The sequence below is a fragment of the Silene latifolia genome, chromosome 1 (assembly GCF_048544455.1).
Source record: "Silene latifolia isolate original U9 population chromosome 1, ASM4854445v1, whole genome shotgun sequence".
In the NCBI taxonomy this organism is placed as follows: Eukaryota; Viridiplantae; Streptophyta; class Magnoliopsida; order Caryophyllales; family Caryophyllaceae; genus Silene; species Silene latifolia.
The window spans coordinates 4,794,608-4,811,425 of record NC_133526.1 but is presented as its reverse complement, the minus strand read 5'-3'; the positions used below and the strand labels follow the sequence as shown (position 1 = coordinate 4,811,425).

The following is a 16,818-nucleotide window of genomic DNA, read 5'->3' as shown; positions in this document are numbered from 1 at the left end:
ATTGAATTGTGTGATTAGTACTGACCCCGTTTAAATGTTTTAAAAACGGTGGTGATCCATTCGGGGTGGTGAGCGTTATTGAGCGGAGTGTGATATGACGCGTATGGGATAGCTGGGATGAGTCATCACGTGGCGTTAGAAGTCTTCATTTGTGTCGACGAAGTCTAGTAGCTTTGATAGTTTTAGTGTAGACCGTATGAGAACCTTGTAATTCCTTTTATTAGTTTTGGTTTGAACATGTAATCACTTAATCTATAATTACTTTAAAAGTACGTTTCTTTATTGTCTTATGATATTCAGTACCTCGGGCAACCGAGATGGTAGTATCCTTATACCTGAGTGGTCCTGGTAAGGCACTTGGAGTATGGGGGTGTTACAAATGGTATCAGAGCGACGATTTTGGAACCTGTAACAAATGAACATAATGAACATAGGGAGTCTAATAAAATGAACCTGGTGTATGTGTAATGGGAGCCCCGGCTGATGCTAGGTTTTGGGTGAGTAGGCGCCCTCACTTCAAAATCTTGGCCCCATGATACTTAAGCCAGTCACATGGTATGGGAACGTGGATTCTGTGTGTATATGTGCGACGTGTGTGTTAATTGTGCTGTATATGGTTTGTTGAAAGCATGTTGCATGATAGTTGGTTGACATGTTGGTTGGAATCGTTGGAAAAGTATATGAGAATGATGAATGTTATGGTAGAAAAAGAAAGTAGTTCGTATATGATGATGTGTGATGAAGTGGATTTGTAATGTTGTTGTATTAGCAACATGGAAATAGGATTTGTAGTGTATGGGTGTGGTTTGTGTTATGAAAAGTTATGAAAATTTAAAACATGCGGGTAATACATGATTGAAAGTTGAATGTTATATGGGCATGATAGATGGTAATGTTTGACTTCTGGTAAGTAGTAACATGAAGAATAGAGGTTCAATGATATGTGTTTTATATAACGAATTGGATGAAAAGCATGATGGTTGTTTATAACGTGGCACTTGATAACACGAAGTAGATTATTTTGTTAATTGTATGAGGAGTCGCGCAGATTTGAATGCGTAGTTGTAATCATAATGTTGAAATAATAATGAATGCATAGTACGTTAGGATATGTGAGATAACATTCGGGTAGTATTCGCGAGTCTGCATGACTCGATCGAGTGGGTTTGATTCGATCGAGTGGGTACTTGTCGTTATGTTGACCAGAATCGTGTTTTTGGGCACTCGATCGAGTACCTCGGGCACTCGATCGAGTATGGGGTCACTCGATCGAGTAGCCGGGCTACTCGGTCGAGTGAAAGTCGAGAGATCAGAAGGTCTGTTTGGGTTCTGGAGTCGGGGCACTCGATCGAGCATGTTGGGCACTCGATCGAGTAGCCTCAACTCGATCGAGTAGGTTCTGGTACTCGATCGAGTGGGGTCTGTGCAGGTCATATGCGTATTTCGGGTCATATGTTTGTCTTTTGACATTCGTTGCATATTACGTTTAATTCAAAGGTGTTGTATTACTTCTTTATGCATTGTTTTACGTATGTGTTGGTCCTGAAGCGTAAGTTACCCAATCTTATGATGTAAAGAGTGGCACTATGATGAGTATGAGTTCGGTGGGGAGGACATGAGTTATATGTGATTATGATAGATGGTGGAAAAAGAAAAGGAAGGTTGGTATAGTTTATTAAGGCATGGCACACGTTTTGCGAGACGGGATGAGTGATATGATTGTGTGTTGAGTAATGTAAAAATAAGTGAATATAGACAAGGGATGATGTGAGTATAATGAACGTGAGAATGAAAAGATTGAAAGTAAGAATGTGGAAAGTGGCAGCTTGAGATGTGTAAAGAGTTAAGGAGGGAAATGGTTAGGAGTCGTGTGGGTTATGGATTTATGTAGTGAAAGTTCGTTTAAAGGGGGTTGAGAAGAGTAATATATAGTGAACTTTGTGGAGACATGTCGCGAGGTGTATTTGTAGACAGTGAGTGAGTTTGGGAGGTTTGGTTTATTAAAAGATGAAACTACTGTGTGATTTCCTTGGGTAATTAACGGTATTAAATGGTCGATTTCTAGAGATGTAAAACGGGGGATGCAATTGTTTGAACATTAAATGTTGGTTCTATGGATAGATTAGTGGCAAGTATGAGTGATAGCATAATAAGAAAAGATCCATGGTAAGAAAGAGTGAGATGATGTCGGTAGAAAATAATGGAATTAAGTTTTGGAGCAACGAAGGGGTAACTTGATTTCTAAAGAGTTAGCTAGAAGGAATAAGGAGTTGAACTATTAATTGGTATTATTGAGTGTAAAGAGAAAAGAAGGATAAAAGTAAGCTGAGGAAAATGTTCACCGGAGCTATGTGATATAAAGATAAGAAATCATCGAAATATGTGATGGTATCACGAGGATGTTAGCTAAAGGTTATATAGGAGTTTCAGGGCAACATGATTGGCAATGAGTTTCGAGGAATTAAGGGAGTAAGAAGTTGGTGGAGTATTGGCACGATACGAGATATTTGGTGGAGAGTTGGATGACAATACAAATAAGATAGCATTGGGAATAATGTTGAGGTAATTTTGTGGATGGGTTTGATGTTCGTTATTTGCAATGTTAACCAAAAATGGTAGAAAAACCATGTTATTTTGATATGAGTGTAAGAGATTTGATATGCGAGCAGCGGTGGCATTGTGGTGTTATCACTAATGGCTAAGAGTGATGGAATATTAGAAAGGCAGCAATTCTAAAGAGGTTGATTTGGTAGGGACCTGATTGTTGTGTATGATTGTGAGAGGGTATAAGATGTGGTTAGATGAGGCGGACGTTATTAGTTGAATAGTGAAGGTGTGATTATATTTGGCAGGAAGTGATGGTTGTGCGAATGGGGAAATATGTTATGAGGGGCATATGAGTTAAACTCGGGCGGCAGGTAACCTTTTCGAGTAGGTGACTTACGTGGTCAGGATTGACTAGTTGGTTGTGATTACGGGTCCGTGATTTGTGTAAATGATTGTGTGAGGTTCTGACCTCACAAGAAGTGGTATGGTATGATAATTATAAAATTGTTTTATGAATGTTCGGTAATATATATGTTGGACACGGTAGTTTAATTTAATGATATCCAAAAAGGTAATAATTTGATTGATTTGACATGGCTAGTTATAATTTTATGTGTATTGATAACACATGTGTATTCCGGGAAATGGCAGAGAGGATGTTCATGAGATGCTTATCTGTTTATCCATATAATATGTTGCGTGGTGATTTAATAAAGTGGATTTGAGTAAGTTTTTCTTGTCTGAGAAGTTATGCTAAGTCAGTATTTATGGGAATTGTATGCAGTTGTGATGTCTATCGGTGTGGTTGTGGTGCCTCGGGTGGTGATCCGGGCACGGTACATAGTGCTGTGATGCGGGTATTTTCGCACTACGGTGTGGCTGTTGGTGGCGGTGTTGTGATGCCGTCACTGGTTGTGGTGGAGTAGGCGGGATGATTATGATTCGGGTTTCGAAAGTACATACCAGTTATACATAGATTGTTGTTTTGTTTGATGTTGCTCTCTGCGAGTGTCAGTTTGTGCTGATAGACAGTTGTCTTGCTTATTCATGTTTTCTTTACCAGGTTAAGTTGGGAATGAGGTAGAGTATGATGTGAAATAGAGTTGTATATGTTTCGTTGTTGTCATGGGATAGTGATAATCTGTTGATGGGACACGGTTGTGAGAGGTTGTTACGGTAATTTTGATCTTGTTTTCAGATGAGACATCGGTAGACATGGTAATGGAAAATGATTCGTGGAACATGTGTTGTAATGAGCTGAAAGCGGCAGGTAGTTCATAATCTTTCGTTGAGACAGTGAGTGTAGGGTGTTGGGGAAACTAGTGTCATGTTAAGTTGTGTATGAAGTTTGCGGTAATGAAAGAAAGAACTTGAGGATCTAGTGTGCGTGTACGTAACGAGTGCGGACCGTGAGTTATGCTTCTGGGAGATAAGTGCCTTACGTAGAGAGGTATGTTGTTTGGCAGTAATAATGAAGAGTGGGTATGGTGATTTGCTACGAGTTTATGGTATAGGTTAGGTGCGCTGCCGAATGAGTTGAGGAATGGGAAATGTTTAGGTATGGGAGCCTTGGATATAAGAATGGTGAGTGTTTGGTTGATAGACGGTTATCTTTGACATGTGGTGGTACATAGGGTAATGAGATATAGATATGGTTTGGTATTAGTGAGTTACGAGGACGTAACATTTGTCTTAAGAGGAGTAGGATGCGATAAAACAGATTTTGATGGTTGTACATATGGTAATATATTCGGAAGTTGAGTCTTGATGTAGAATAAAAGATCGATTCGTGTTGTGGGTGATTTTATTAAAGGTCATGACCGTGCTTGTAGGAGCGTGATGTTTAGGAGTGTGAGAATATTTCGCTAGTATTGACAGTTGGATGATGAGTTACGAGTGTGAGTAAACTTCGAGGACGAAGTTCCTTTTAAGGGTGGTAGAATGTAATATCCCGTTTGATGTCTATGAGTGTCTTGGTATTGGATTTGATAGTTGATGATATTATGGAGCTAGCAGCATTAGAGGATGGTAGTTGGTTATGTATGGAGTTGGTGTCGTGAGAGATATATATGTGGTAGATACGATATAGTGAGTCATGTTGTGGAAGTAAACATAGTTGGTGGAGTGGGTGTTAAGAGTTCTTGTTCTATGTTCGGTCGAGTTCTTGAGTCCTTAGCTAAGTTGTTGTGTCTTGGTCGAGTCTGTATGGTTGTTTTTATGTATGGGTTGAACTTCGGGACGAAGTTCCTTTTAAGGAGGGAAGACCGTAATACCCGTATTTATAAGTCTTGGGGTACTCTATCGAGTAGCCCTTACTCTGTCGAGTAAGAGTAAGTTGCGAGATAAAATAGTTTCGACTGTTGGGTACTCGATCGAGTATTTGGGGTACTCGATCGAGTAGGGGTACTCGATCGAGTACCTTGGGTACTCGATCGAGTGTCCGGTTTTACGGGGAGTTTTCTCGGGTTTTGTTAATTATGCGATTAAGGTATTTAAACATAGTCGTCATTGTTTTAAATCACTTTTACAAAACCTAAAACCCTGTTTAAGAGAGAAAGCAACAAGTTCATCTTCCTAATCGCATCCTTAGCAATTCCGGAGTTCGAGACGGTCGGTTCTTGTCGTTATTCGTATCGTTGAGTTCCCTGCGTCGAGGGTAAGCTTTTAATATAATTTTTATAATGTTTTGTTAAGTTTGGTTAAACCCTAATTTAGAGATTGGGGGTTTTGTGTGTAGTTTGTGATGTGTAGCCTCTATGTGTTATATGATAGGAGGAGGGTTCGTAGAAGAGACTTTTGATACAAAATTGTTGATACCGTCTGATGTTGTGCTTTCCGGGTAGGATTTCCTACTCAGTATTAGTCCCATAATGGGATGATTGTTGATGTGTTGAGATTGATTGTTTGATATGGTAATTGTATTGTGACGGCTGTGATTGTGATTGTGATTGGTTGTATATGGTTCTCGAGATGCGTTCTCGGCTGAGTGGAGTCACTTGCGGGAGTGGCTTCACGCCCTAATTTCGCCCTTCGTGGAACCCGCCACGGAAGGGGATGTGCACATTAATGGACAGGGTTATCGCTCGGTATGATGAGCGGGGCTTAGGTGGGAACGATTGCGGTCCCCCATGGCGGTGGTGGTAATGGGTCCGGTGGACGATCAATGATTGAGGTGATTGGAGTTGGTTGGTTGTGTGTGTGTGATTAAGGCATGTCTCATTTTATCTTATTGTTGATGTATGTATTGAATTGTGTGATTAGTCTTGACCCGTTTAAATGTTTTAAAAGCGTGGTAATCCATTCGGGGTGGTGAGCGAGTTATTGAGCTTGGTGTGATATGACGCGTATGGGATAGCCGGGATGAGTCATCACGTGGCTGTTAGAAGTCTTCATTGTGTCGACGAAGTCTAGTAGCTTTGATAGTTTTAGCTGTAGACCGTATGAGAACCTTGTAATTCCTTTTATTAGTTTTGGTTTGAACATGTAATCACTTAATCTATAATTACTTTAAAAGTACGTTTCTTTATTGTCTTATGATATTCAGTACCTCGGGCAACCGAGATGGTAGTATCCTTATATCTGAGTGGTCCTGGTAAGGCACTTGGAGTATGGGGGTGTTACAGTGGGCTCGACGAAGACGCGGAAGTTGTCACGGCAAGCATGTATCTAGTCGACGATGCCAAGATGTGGTGGAGGGCTAGGTACAAGGAAATCGATGCGGGCACGATTACGGTGACATCGTGGGCCGATTTCCAGAGGATCTTGAAGGATCACTTCTACCCCGAGAACACGGAGTTTGTTGCTCGGAAGAAGTTGAAGGAAATCAAGCACACCAAATCAATCCGGGAATATGAGAGGGAATTCTCAGCGTGCATGCTCGAGATTACCGAAATGTCCGAGACCGATAGGACATTCGAATTCATTGATGGGTTGAAGAGGTGGGCACAACAAGAGGTCATGAGGCAGAATCCCAAAACTCTGTCTTCGGCCATATCGGCCGCGGAGCGCCTGCTCGACTTTCATGGGGAACGAGAGGCACCAAGAGTTGTGGCACCAACGGGGAATACTGGTGTGTCACAAAGTGGGTACAATGGACAAAGGCCACAAAACAGCGCCATTTCAGTTGGGAACAGTCGGTTTCGCTCACAAGGAAGTCAAGCCCAATCGGCGAGCACTACAAACTCGCCCTCAAGCTCGTCTTCGAAGGCGGGGAACTCTACTGCTTCCACAACGAAGAGACCGTTCGCGTGTTTTGTGTGCAAGGGTCCTCATAAGATGGTCGATTGTCCGAACAAAGCGGAGTTCAATGCTATGTTCAAGAAGATGCCGAAAGGGGCTCAAGAACATCTTGATGGGGCGTTGGCCGACTATCACCAAGAGTGTAACGAAGACTCGAGTGATGGTGAAGACCAACCACGGATGGGCTCACTCCAACGGATCAGCGCGATGGGGAAATACGAAGATTCCTCCGCCAAGAAATCCAACGGGCTCATGTACGTGGACTTGATGGTGAATGGGAAGCAAGCACGAGCCTTAATCGACTCGGGCGCCTCCCATAACTTTGTTACGAAAGAGGAAGCGGATCGGTTGGGGCTAGTTCTGCGGGATGCTAAAAGCTGCCTGAAGCCGGTCAATGGGAAAATGAGACGCGTCCAAGGAGTGGCTAAGAAGGTCGCGGTCCAAGTGGGTGAGTGGGCAGGGGAGCTCGACTTCACCACCGTTCCGCTGGATGACTTCAAGTTAGTACTCGGGATGCAGTTCTTTCATAAAGCATTGGTAGTATTGAAACCAAGTGACGGATCGATGCTACTAATGGGGTCTATCGTAGTGAATACGGTAGACGGCGACGAAGACAAGGGGCAGCATCGAATTTCGGCTATGAGGGTGATACCGACGCCGAAACAAGGGATGCGACCTTGGAGAATGCCTAAAGGTTCGGTGGAGCCGAGGGCGAACAAGACCCAGGCTAACTACGATGCTAAGTGGCCTGGGGGACGAAAGAAGAGTCTACCCCCTCACCGAGGAGTAGACAGTGAGGGCCGAAATGCCCAAAGAAATAGGCCTCGTACCATCAGGGGGCCGCGTCGATGTCTTTGAATCGACGTCCTGGTTTCGGGTCGATCGACCCAAGAGAGAAGGCCTCGTACCATCGGGGGCCGCGCCGAAATGCGATTCGGCGTCTGGAGAACTCACTTACCATTGAATGCAGGTACTGAAGTGGTGATGGACAAGGTGAAGGTGCGATGGAGCGAGCACCTTGAACGATCTCGTAAAATTTCCGCTCGAGCAACGAGGACTTGGACTTTCCAGAATGATCAGAGGCGAGTGATAAACTTGGAGGACATGATGTTCGGGAGTCTCGCCGTCAAGGAAATGCACTCTATTCTTGAAGGGACGATGAATCCGATCATGGTGTGGACCGAGAAGTATCTACAAGCCGGACTCAAGAGAAAGCCAGATCTAAATGCAGTATGGACGGCCACAGCTCACCGAGGATGTCTCACTGAAGCGCCGTTCGAGATTTTTGTGTTGCCGAGGGCGGCAACAGATTAGGTGGGGGAGAGTGTGACGATCCGCACACTTGAGCCCTTAGATTTATTTATGCTTATGTAATTTCATTTCCCTTGTACATTTGTAGTAATTATTTTCTTAGTAGTTTTAGAATAGGTTTCCATAAATAGGTATATCGCTATTCTACACTAAACTTGTAAATTCAATGTTTCCTGCTACCAGGATGTAATAATCATATTTCCCTCTTTAGGGAGTACTAGTGAATGAAAATCTACTTCCTACCTTGTGCCTTCGTATTGCTTGTTGTTGCTTGGTTGTGAACGACTCTTTGCCTTCACTTTTCTAACAAGTCGTGTTTGTGGGATCGACACTAGGATCCCGACTCACACCCCCGAGACCGATTACGAGTGCCTAGTGCTTGACAAACACTAGTGCCTGATGCTCTCGTGCAATCCTGTCGAGTGTTGCCGAGACCCGAGTATCGTGCTAGTGAGCGATACTTCACTAGTACGAAGAGCCTTGTCGCTTGCATCTTGCCTTGATTCGGGTAAGGGTGCGCGCCACGATCCGGCGAAAGTACCGGACCGTGACAATAAGCTACTCTAGCTCTACTGGTGTCCAATGGTCTCCACTTGTTGTAATGTTCCTATTAAATTTAAAGGGAGATTTCTTAAAATGTCTCAAAAAGATGGTCCCAATGCTTGGACTACAGATGGCAAAGTTATCCGTTTCCATCGTTCGTTCCTGAAAAAGGTTTGTTTATTTTCAGTTGTTAGCCTATCAAATTTAGAATGTTACTCGTGTACGCCTTTTTGTCATTCTTCTTAGTTGAGACAAATTACAAGATTTTGTACTGCTCTCTCGGTTACATTGTTGGTTATTTGATGTATAATATACACCGAAGAAGAAAAATGTTACTCGTGTACGCCTTTTTGTCCTTTAGCAATACATACCGACCCGTATTTAAAGATATAGCTTATACGCATGAAAGAGTGCATAGTCAAGCCCAAATTAAGCTTCCAACTGAAACTAAAATGTATAACCAATAATGTCATCGCTCATCGGTCATCAAATCAAATTACTTTATGTTAAACCATTGTAAGAAACATCCATTAAATAGAATTTAATTGAACGACTAGCACAACACAATATAACAGTTATCAGTAACTAAATATGGAACTAATGAATGATTGTATTGAGTTACCGAGTACATAACACATAAAACCTCCGACCCAATCATTTGCTAATGAAAGTAAACAATGATTGGAACGGAGGAAGTACTAAATATATACCATAAAATCTAAAGGAATTTGATCGCCAAGATAACTTCACGGCTATTACTTTCCGATCAACCTTGATTCGATCTTGAAACATATTTGTGAAACATCCCTTCAAATTCAACCTTACACATACTTGATGCCATAGGACACTCGCATATTAGCTTGCACAAATTCGATTCCATCTCGCATATTAGCTTGCACAAATTCGATTCCATCCTTTCCCGAACTTCGTCTGTGAAAAATTCCAGACCAACTGCCCTAAAATACAAGTGCTCCAAATCTATGGCACCACTTAAATCACTTAACAAGTACTGTACTAGTTTTAAGAATGATTTTGCAGGCTTGCGATAAGTCGTACAGTACGCTATCTCTAGTCTCTTGAGTACTCGTCGTGAGGTTCTTTTACGGTTAGGCTTCCCGGTTTTCCTCTCTTCCGTGATATGTCTATCCCAATCGACTTTTAGGGTCAGAATATCTAACAAAGGGCACAACTCTAATAATGAAGCCACGGTCTTGATCTTATACCATTTTTTCATAATTAGTGTACATCGAGTTACGTTGCAAAACACGGTCGACGACACCTTATGAAGTACATAATCATCAAGTGTGAGGGGAACTTACATTACTAATTGCCTGATAAAACTTTGACATTACTTTCTTTTCATCCCGGCTTTGTAGTCTAACCTTGTGGTTGATGAAGTCGATTTTTACTTCACACAACGCTGAAGGTTTAACTTCGAAACTAAAGATGGCGGATTTTACAGTATGGCAAACCAACTGCTCTAACTTTGGGGCATTAATCACAACTGCAAAACGTCTATCTTCGATACAACCTGTGTCGATAACTAGCCGTCGTAAATTTCGATTGAAAACCTTAATGTCACGTTCCGGTGTCGACATAAACAAGAAATCTATTAAAGACAAATCTTCGAGAGATGGACAAGCCTCGATTAACGTTCCCAACAACTTCAAATCAACACGATAGCGTGTAAATCGTAATCTCTTCAAATTAGGAAGATTGATTTGTCCATCATCAGGCAACTGCAAATTATATACGAAGTATAACTCAATTGACGTCAGCGACTGCGTTTGTAAAACAAAACTTGGCAATATATTCTCACGGTAGCTGGAACCCTTAAAACGAGGAGGACATGCTAACTCGAGTTCACGGACGTTGCGGTCACAAGCTTGTCGAAACCAAAAATTCAAAAGAGAGCACGAGATTGAGTCGTCAACTTCAACCGCACATTTGACGAAGAAACGGTAGATTGACGGTGAGGTAATATGTGACATGAAGTCAGGAAAATTCTTGAAATCAGGGAGTTTTATATTTATAGAGGTTACTTTAGTCCAAAGACCACACCATCGACGGGATAATGACCCCGTAACGATGGCTAATCGAAGAGGAAGGAAGGAGATGATTTCGATAAGAACGTCGTCGGGGAGGGAACTCAACCTATCGACGCTATGATTACCAAGTTCAACGCCAATCTCCATTCTGTAGGCCTAAACAAATTTCAAGCTTCAGGGTTATTGAGTGTGTTCTTGACCTAATTTTTGCCTCTTTCTTTTGTTTATATACGGAATAAATGGAGTATAACATAAAGAAAAATTACGTTTACCCCAAAAATAATAAGAAGTTTACATAAACAATTAAACACAGTTTCCTTAAATTTTTTACAATAAAAGGAAAACAAAGAAGCTATAAGAGGCAAAAACAATATAAGAAGTTTAGGCAAACACCACTTTAATTACATGAAAAATACTTTTTTAATCAAAAACATGAAAAATACTTGGGACTAGGGGTGTAACCGAGCTGATTTTAGCTCGAGCTTGAGTGGGCTTGGAATCGGCTCGGAAACTTGAGCTTGAGCTCAGAATCAATTCAGAATTTTACGAGCTTAAAAAATCAAAGCTCGGAATCAGCTTGGTTTAGGCTCGAGCTCAACTCGAGCTAGGTTAAATCATTATTTATTTAATTTCCATGTATGTATAAAAATAGTCTAAATACTATAAAACTAAAAAAAAAAAATCTCAAATTTTAATATAAATATATAAAATTCTAAAATCATAAAAAAAACTTATTTTATATTTGATAAATTGGATTATAAAACGGTTTTATTATAAGAATTTGGTGAAAATTTATCAATTGGGATTGAATTTCACTTTTGGTGAAACTTAAGGGGCTTGAAGTTTAATTACCACTCTCGCGTAAAATAGGCAAACAAAAAACGAGGCGGAAGGGATATTATTATTTTATTTTTTATTTATCACTATACTATATTGTGATATATTTTTCGTATATAGTCATTAGAAATTAGAGGTGGCAATTATTGACACGACCCAAAAACACGACACGAACCCGACACGAAATTAGCGGGTTAGGGTAAAGACATTGTGACCCATTTAAGTAATTGAGTTGACACGGATACGACACGAAACTTAAATGGGTCGGGTTAGGGTTGTGCACTTTTGACACGAACCCGACACGAATAACTCATTTACTTAAAAGTGTCATAATATATTTGGGTTGAATCAATAACCCAATCAAACAACTTAAAAATAAGCATTTTCATTCGTTATTTTTAGGATAATAGGGCTATAAAGCTTAGTTTATGTTATTAGCTTATTGGGTTAAACGGATTAAGTGTGTTAAAAATGACCTGCTAAATGATAAATGGGTTAAACAAGTCGGGTTGGGTTATAGAAAAATTAAATGGGTTGGGTTAGGGTTGAGACAAATGACCCGTTTATGTAATTGGGTCGGGTTAGGGTTGGGGTAGTTGTGACCCATTTAATGTTGACACGGACACGAACACGACACGACCCGATCTGTTTGCCAGGTATATTAGAATTTAGAAAATATTGTTTAGTCGTTATTTACATTCCTAATGACTATATTAACGATTTTTCTAACGCGTGCCCTATGAAAAAGCAATTGAAAAAGCAAAATCACAAAATCATTCAAAAACCCTAACGTATTCTCTCTCAAGCCTTACCAACAGCGGAAGTTCAACGACGAAAAATAGTGAAGAAATAAATGGGAGTTTGATAGGCTGAGCTTTCTCCCTAACGACATTCTTATCGGAATCATCTCCCGCCTTCCTCTTCGATTAGCCATTGCTACCGGTACTTTATCCCGTCGATGGCGTGGTCTCTGGACTAACACAACCTCTATCGACATCTTCACGTACCGTGATTCTAAGTTACGCGAATTTGATACTACATTGAATGAAATCTTGATGCAAATTTCCTCACCTTTCATCAATAGTTTCTGTCTCGTAATTGAAATTCTCGTACCTAACATACCTATTTTAATTCGCAAAATTTGTGACCGGAACATCCATCAACTTAGGGTAACATGGGCCATAGGCGGGCGTTATATTGGTCGGGATATGTTAGTCGTACCAATTGTAATTTTCCAAACGCAGTCGTTAGTGTCAATCGAATTAAGCTCGTCTTCTGGTAATAGCTTGGAGTTGCCTGATGATTGTGAAATCATCAATCTTCCAAATTTGAAGAAGTTAAGCCTTCAATTTGTTTCTTTCCGGTGACAATGGATTGAAAAACTAATTTAAGGCTTGTCCATCACTCGAAGTATTGTATTTAACTCGCTTGAGAAAGAACCCGTGGTCTTTGCATCAATTGGAAAGCTTGAAATGTTGTAATCAAAGTTTACGGTGGTTGCTTATAAGGACTAATTTTACGGAAAGCAATTCAATTGTGATTAAAGCTCCGAAATTGGAATACTTGGATATTTCAGCTCCAAAACCAGGGATATTTTCTTTTGAGGAGGAACCAATTGCGCTTCGTGAGGCGAAAATCAAATTTACTAATGATGTTGGTGCTCTTTCTGATAAAGAAAACGGGCTTATGTCAGAATTCTATGGGGCGGTTTCTAATGTTCGGTTCCTTACTCTTAATATTTCCAAAGTAGGTAACTTGTCTTTGGTCTTTCGCTATGCAACTCGACTCACATTTGATATGAATGTATCCCAAAGTTTAAAGACTATGTCATCATTATTAGAGATGTGTCCTGTACTAGACGCTTGGACCGTGGATGTTTTGGATAAAGGTAAAGATAACGAGGAGACGTTACTGCGAGCACTTAAAAGGATTCACATAGATATCTGGATATGGAATTACACTTGTGAGAAGCCTGCAGAATCTTTCTTAGACTTAATCGCGTACTTGTTAAGAAACGCCCCTAATTTGGAGCAATATAATTGAATCTTAGTGTAAATTCTCGTGTATATTCGCTGGTAGGCAATGACGAGAATAATGAAGCATGCGAGTTGATGTTAAGCAAGCTACTATTCCAGTGTCCAATAGCGTCCACAAGTTGCGATGTTGAGTTTAAAGGTAGATATGTCAAGATGTGAAAGATTGTCCATCATAAAGCTCGGACTCTAAACAGCTAAGTTGTCCATTTAATTTTCGTCGTTCACCATTGAAATATTTCAATTAGAAAGAACAATTACTTTTGTTGGCGATCATATCATTATGTACTCGTATTATCCAGTTTCAAACTTTTATGATCAAGCGCGACATCTGCATGATTTTATGGTATTTAGTATGTACTCTGTAAATTATGCTTAGCTCTCTGTTAACTTATGATTCTTATATCGTGTAGTGCCCGTCGATCAATTAACTTAGGTTTACCATGTGCGAATCTAACAGTTATATTTTGGAGTTATAATCAACTGATTGTATAATTCTGTCAATACATGCTCGAATCTTGAAAATATTTTCGTGGCTACCATCCTATATACTCTTCCATCCCAATCATTTGTTTACCTTTGATTAAAATGACTCCGGAGCTCAAGATTATTCGATAGCCCCTTCATACATACGCAACAAGAAACAATGCCCAATTGCCAGTATAACTAATTGTATGGCAATGCGAGATAATCGGTACCGAGGTAACTAATTGTGTTTGAAAAATAAACCTGGCAATGTAACGAAAGGACCATCCCAATAAGTAGGCCGAGTTACCATCGGTTGACCCAAGTTCTTTGAGAATAGGCATGGTATGGACTACGGAGTATAAAGTATTTTGGTCCACTTGTGTGACGATCCGCACACTTGAACCCTTAGATTTATTTATGCTTATGTAATTTCATTTTCCATTGTACATTTGTAGTAAGTATTCTCTTAGTAGTTTTAGAATAGGTTTCCATAAATAGGTATATCGCTATTCTACACTAAACTTGTAAATTCAATGTTTCCTGTTACCAGGACCAAACTATCAAATTTGCCTCTTTGAGAGGTGCTAGTCAATGAAAAACCGCTTCTCATCCAAAAGCTTGTTGTTGCTTGTTGCTTGCTTTCAATAATCGTATTGCTTACTTTTATTGCTTTCGTGTGCCGGACTTGATAATCGTGACTAGGATTCCCGACACACACCGACCCGAGACCCGAGTATCGTGCTAGTGGGCGATCCCTCACTAGTACGAAGATCCTTGTCACTTGCATCTTGCCTTGAGACGGGCAAGGGTGCGCGCCACGGTCCGGCAAAAGTAGCGGACCGTGACATTTGGTATCAGAGCCCGGTCTTCGGACGGGTTTCTGCACGCCGCATTTGTTCATCGAGATCGAGAAAATGGGCGGAACAATCGAGGACCGAGTGGATGCCTTAGAGGACGCAATCGACGTCAAGCTTCCCAAACTCGAGGACATCGTTATGCGGATGGCCGCGAGCCTCGAGGAGTTGCAAAAGACGGTTTGTGACCTTGAGACGAAGGTGGACGGGATGGATACCCGCATCCAAGCGATCAGTGGTGCGATCCCCGACGATCGGGAGGAAGAGATCAATCATATGCATCGGAAGGTTGAGATGTTAGAGAACACGTGTGCCACGCTCGTGAAAGCGGTGGCTAATGACGGGAAATCTGTGGGGAGCCATAACGTGAAGGCCCCTCCACCTCGTGCCTACGATGGGGCGAGGGATTCGAAAGCGGTGGATAACTTTATCTTCGATATGGAGCAATACTTCCGAGTAAGTGGGCTCGACGAAGACGCGGAAGTTGTCACGGCAAGCATGTATCTAGTCGACGATGCCAAGATGTGGTGGAGGGCTAGGTACAAGGAAATCGATGCGGGCACGATTACGGTGACATCGTGGGCCGACTTCAAGAGGATCTTGAAGGATCACTTCTACCCCGAGAACACGGAGTTTGTTGCTCGGAAGAAGTTGAAGGAAATCAAGCACACCAAATCAATCCGAGAATATGTGAGTGAATTCTCAGCGTGCATGCTCGAGATTAGAGAAATGTCCGAGACGGATAAGACATTCGAATTCATTGACGGGTTGAAGAGGTGGGCACAACAGGAGGTCATGAGGCAGAATCCCAAAACTCTGTCTTCGGCCATATCAGCTGCGGAACGCCTGCTCAACTTTCACGGGGAGCGAGAGGCACCAAGAGTGGTGGCACCAACGGGGAATACTGGTGCCTCACAGAGTGGGTACAATGGACAAAGGCCACAAAACAGCGCCATTTCGGCTGGGAACAGCCGGTTCCGCTCGCAAGGAAGTCAAGCCCAATCGGCGAGCACTACAAACTCGCCCTCAAGCTCGTCTTCGAAGGTGGGAAACTCTACTGCTTCCTCAACGAAGAGACCGTTCGCGTGTTTTGTGTGCAAGGGTCCTCACAAGATGGCCGATTGTCCGAACCAAGCGGAGTTCAATGCCATGTTCAAGAAGATGCCGAAGGGGGCTCAAGAACGTCTTGATGGGGCGTTGGCCGACTATCACCAAGAGTGTAACGAAAACTCGAGTGATGGTGAAGACCAACCACGGATGGGCTCACTTCAAAGGATCAGCGCGATGGGGAAGTACGAAGCTTCCTCCGCCAAGAAATCCGACGGGCTCATGTACGTGGACATGATGGTGAATGGGAAGCACGCACGAGCTTTGATCGACTCGGGTGCCTCCCACAACTTTGTTACGAAAGAAGAAGCTGATCGGTTGGGGCTAGTTTTGCGGGATGCTAACAGCTGCCTGAAGCCGGTCAATGGGAAAATGAGGCGCGTCCAAGGAGTGGCTAAGAAGGTCGCGGTCCAAGTGGGTGAGTGGGCAGGGGAGCTCGACTTCACCACCGTTCCGCTGGATGACTTCAAGTTAGTACTCGGGATGCAGTTCTTTCAGAAAGCATTGGTAGTATTGAAACCAAGTGACGGATCGATGCTACTAATGGGGTCTATCGTAGTGAATACGGTAGATGGCGACGAAGACAAGGGGCAGCATCGAATTTCGGCTATGAGGGTGATACCGATGCCGAAACAAGGGATGCGACCTTGGAGAATGCCTAAGGGTTCGGTGGAGCCGAGGGCGAACAAGACCCAGGCTAACTACGATGCTAAGTGGCCTGGGGGACGGAAGAAGAGTCTACCCCCTCACCGAGGAGTAGACAATGAGGGCAGATGTGCCCAAAGAAGTAGGCCTCGTACCATCAGGGGGCCGCGTCGAAGTGCTGAATCG

General features: G+C 42.1%; 1 protein-coding gene across 1 annotated transcript; it reads left to right on the top strand.

Moving 5' to 3' along the window:
* Nucleotides 1–12,733: 12,733 nt before the first annotated feature.
* Nucleotides 12,734–13,568, top strand: LOC141626796 (putative F-box/FBD/LRR-repeat protein At1g78760). Its single transcript, XM_074440451.1, has 2 exons — nucleotides 12,734–12,888; nucleotides 13,034–13,568. The coding sequence occupies exons 1-2, from the start codon at nucleotides 12,734–12,736 to the stop codon at nucleotides 13,566–13,568; spliced, it is 690 nt and encodes a 229-aa protein (XP_074296552.1).
* The last annotated feature ends 3,250 nt before the right edge of the window (nucleotides 13,569–16,818 follow it).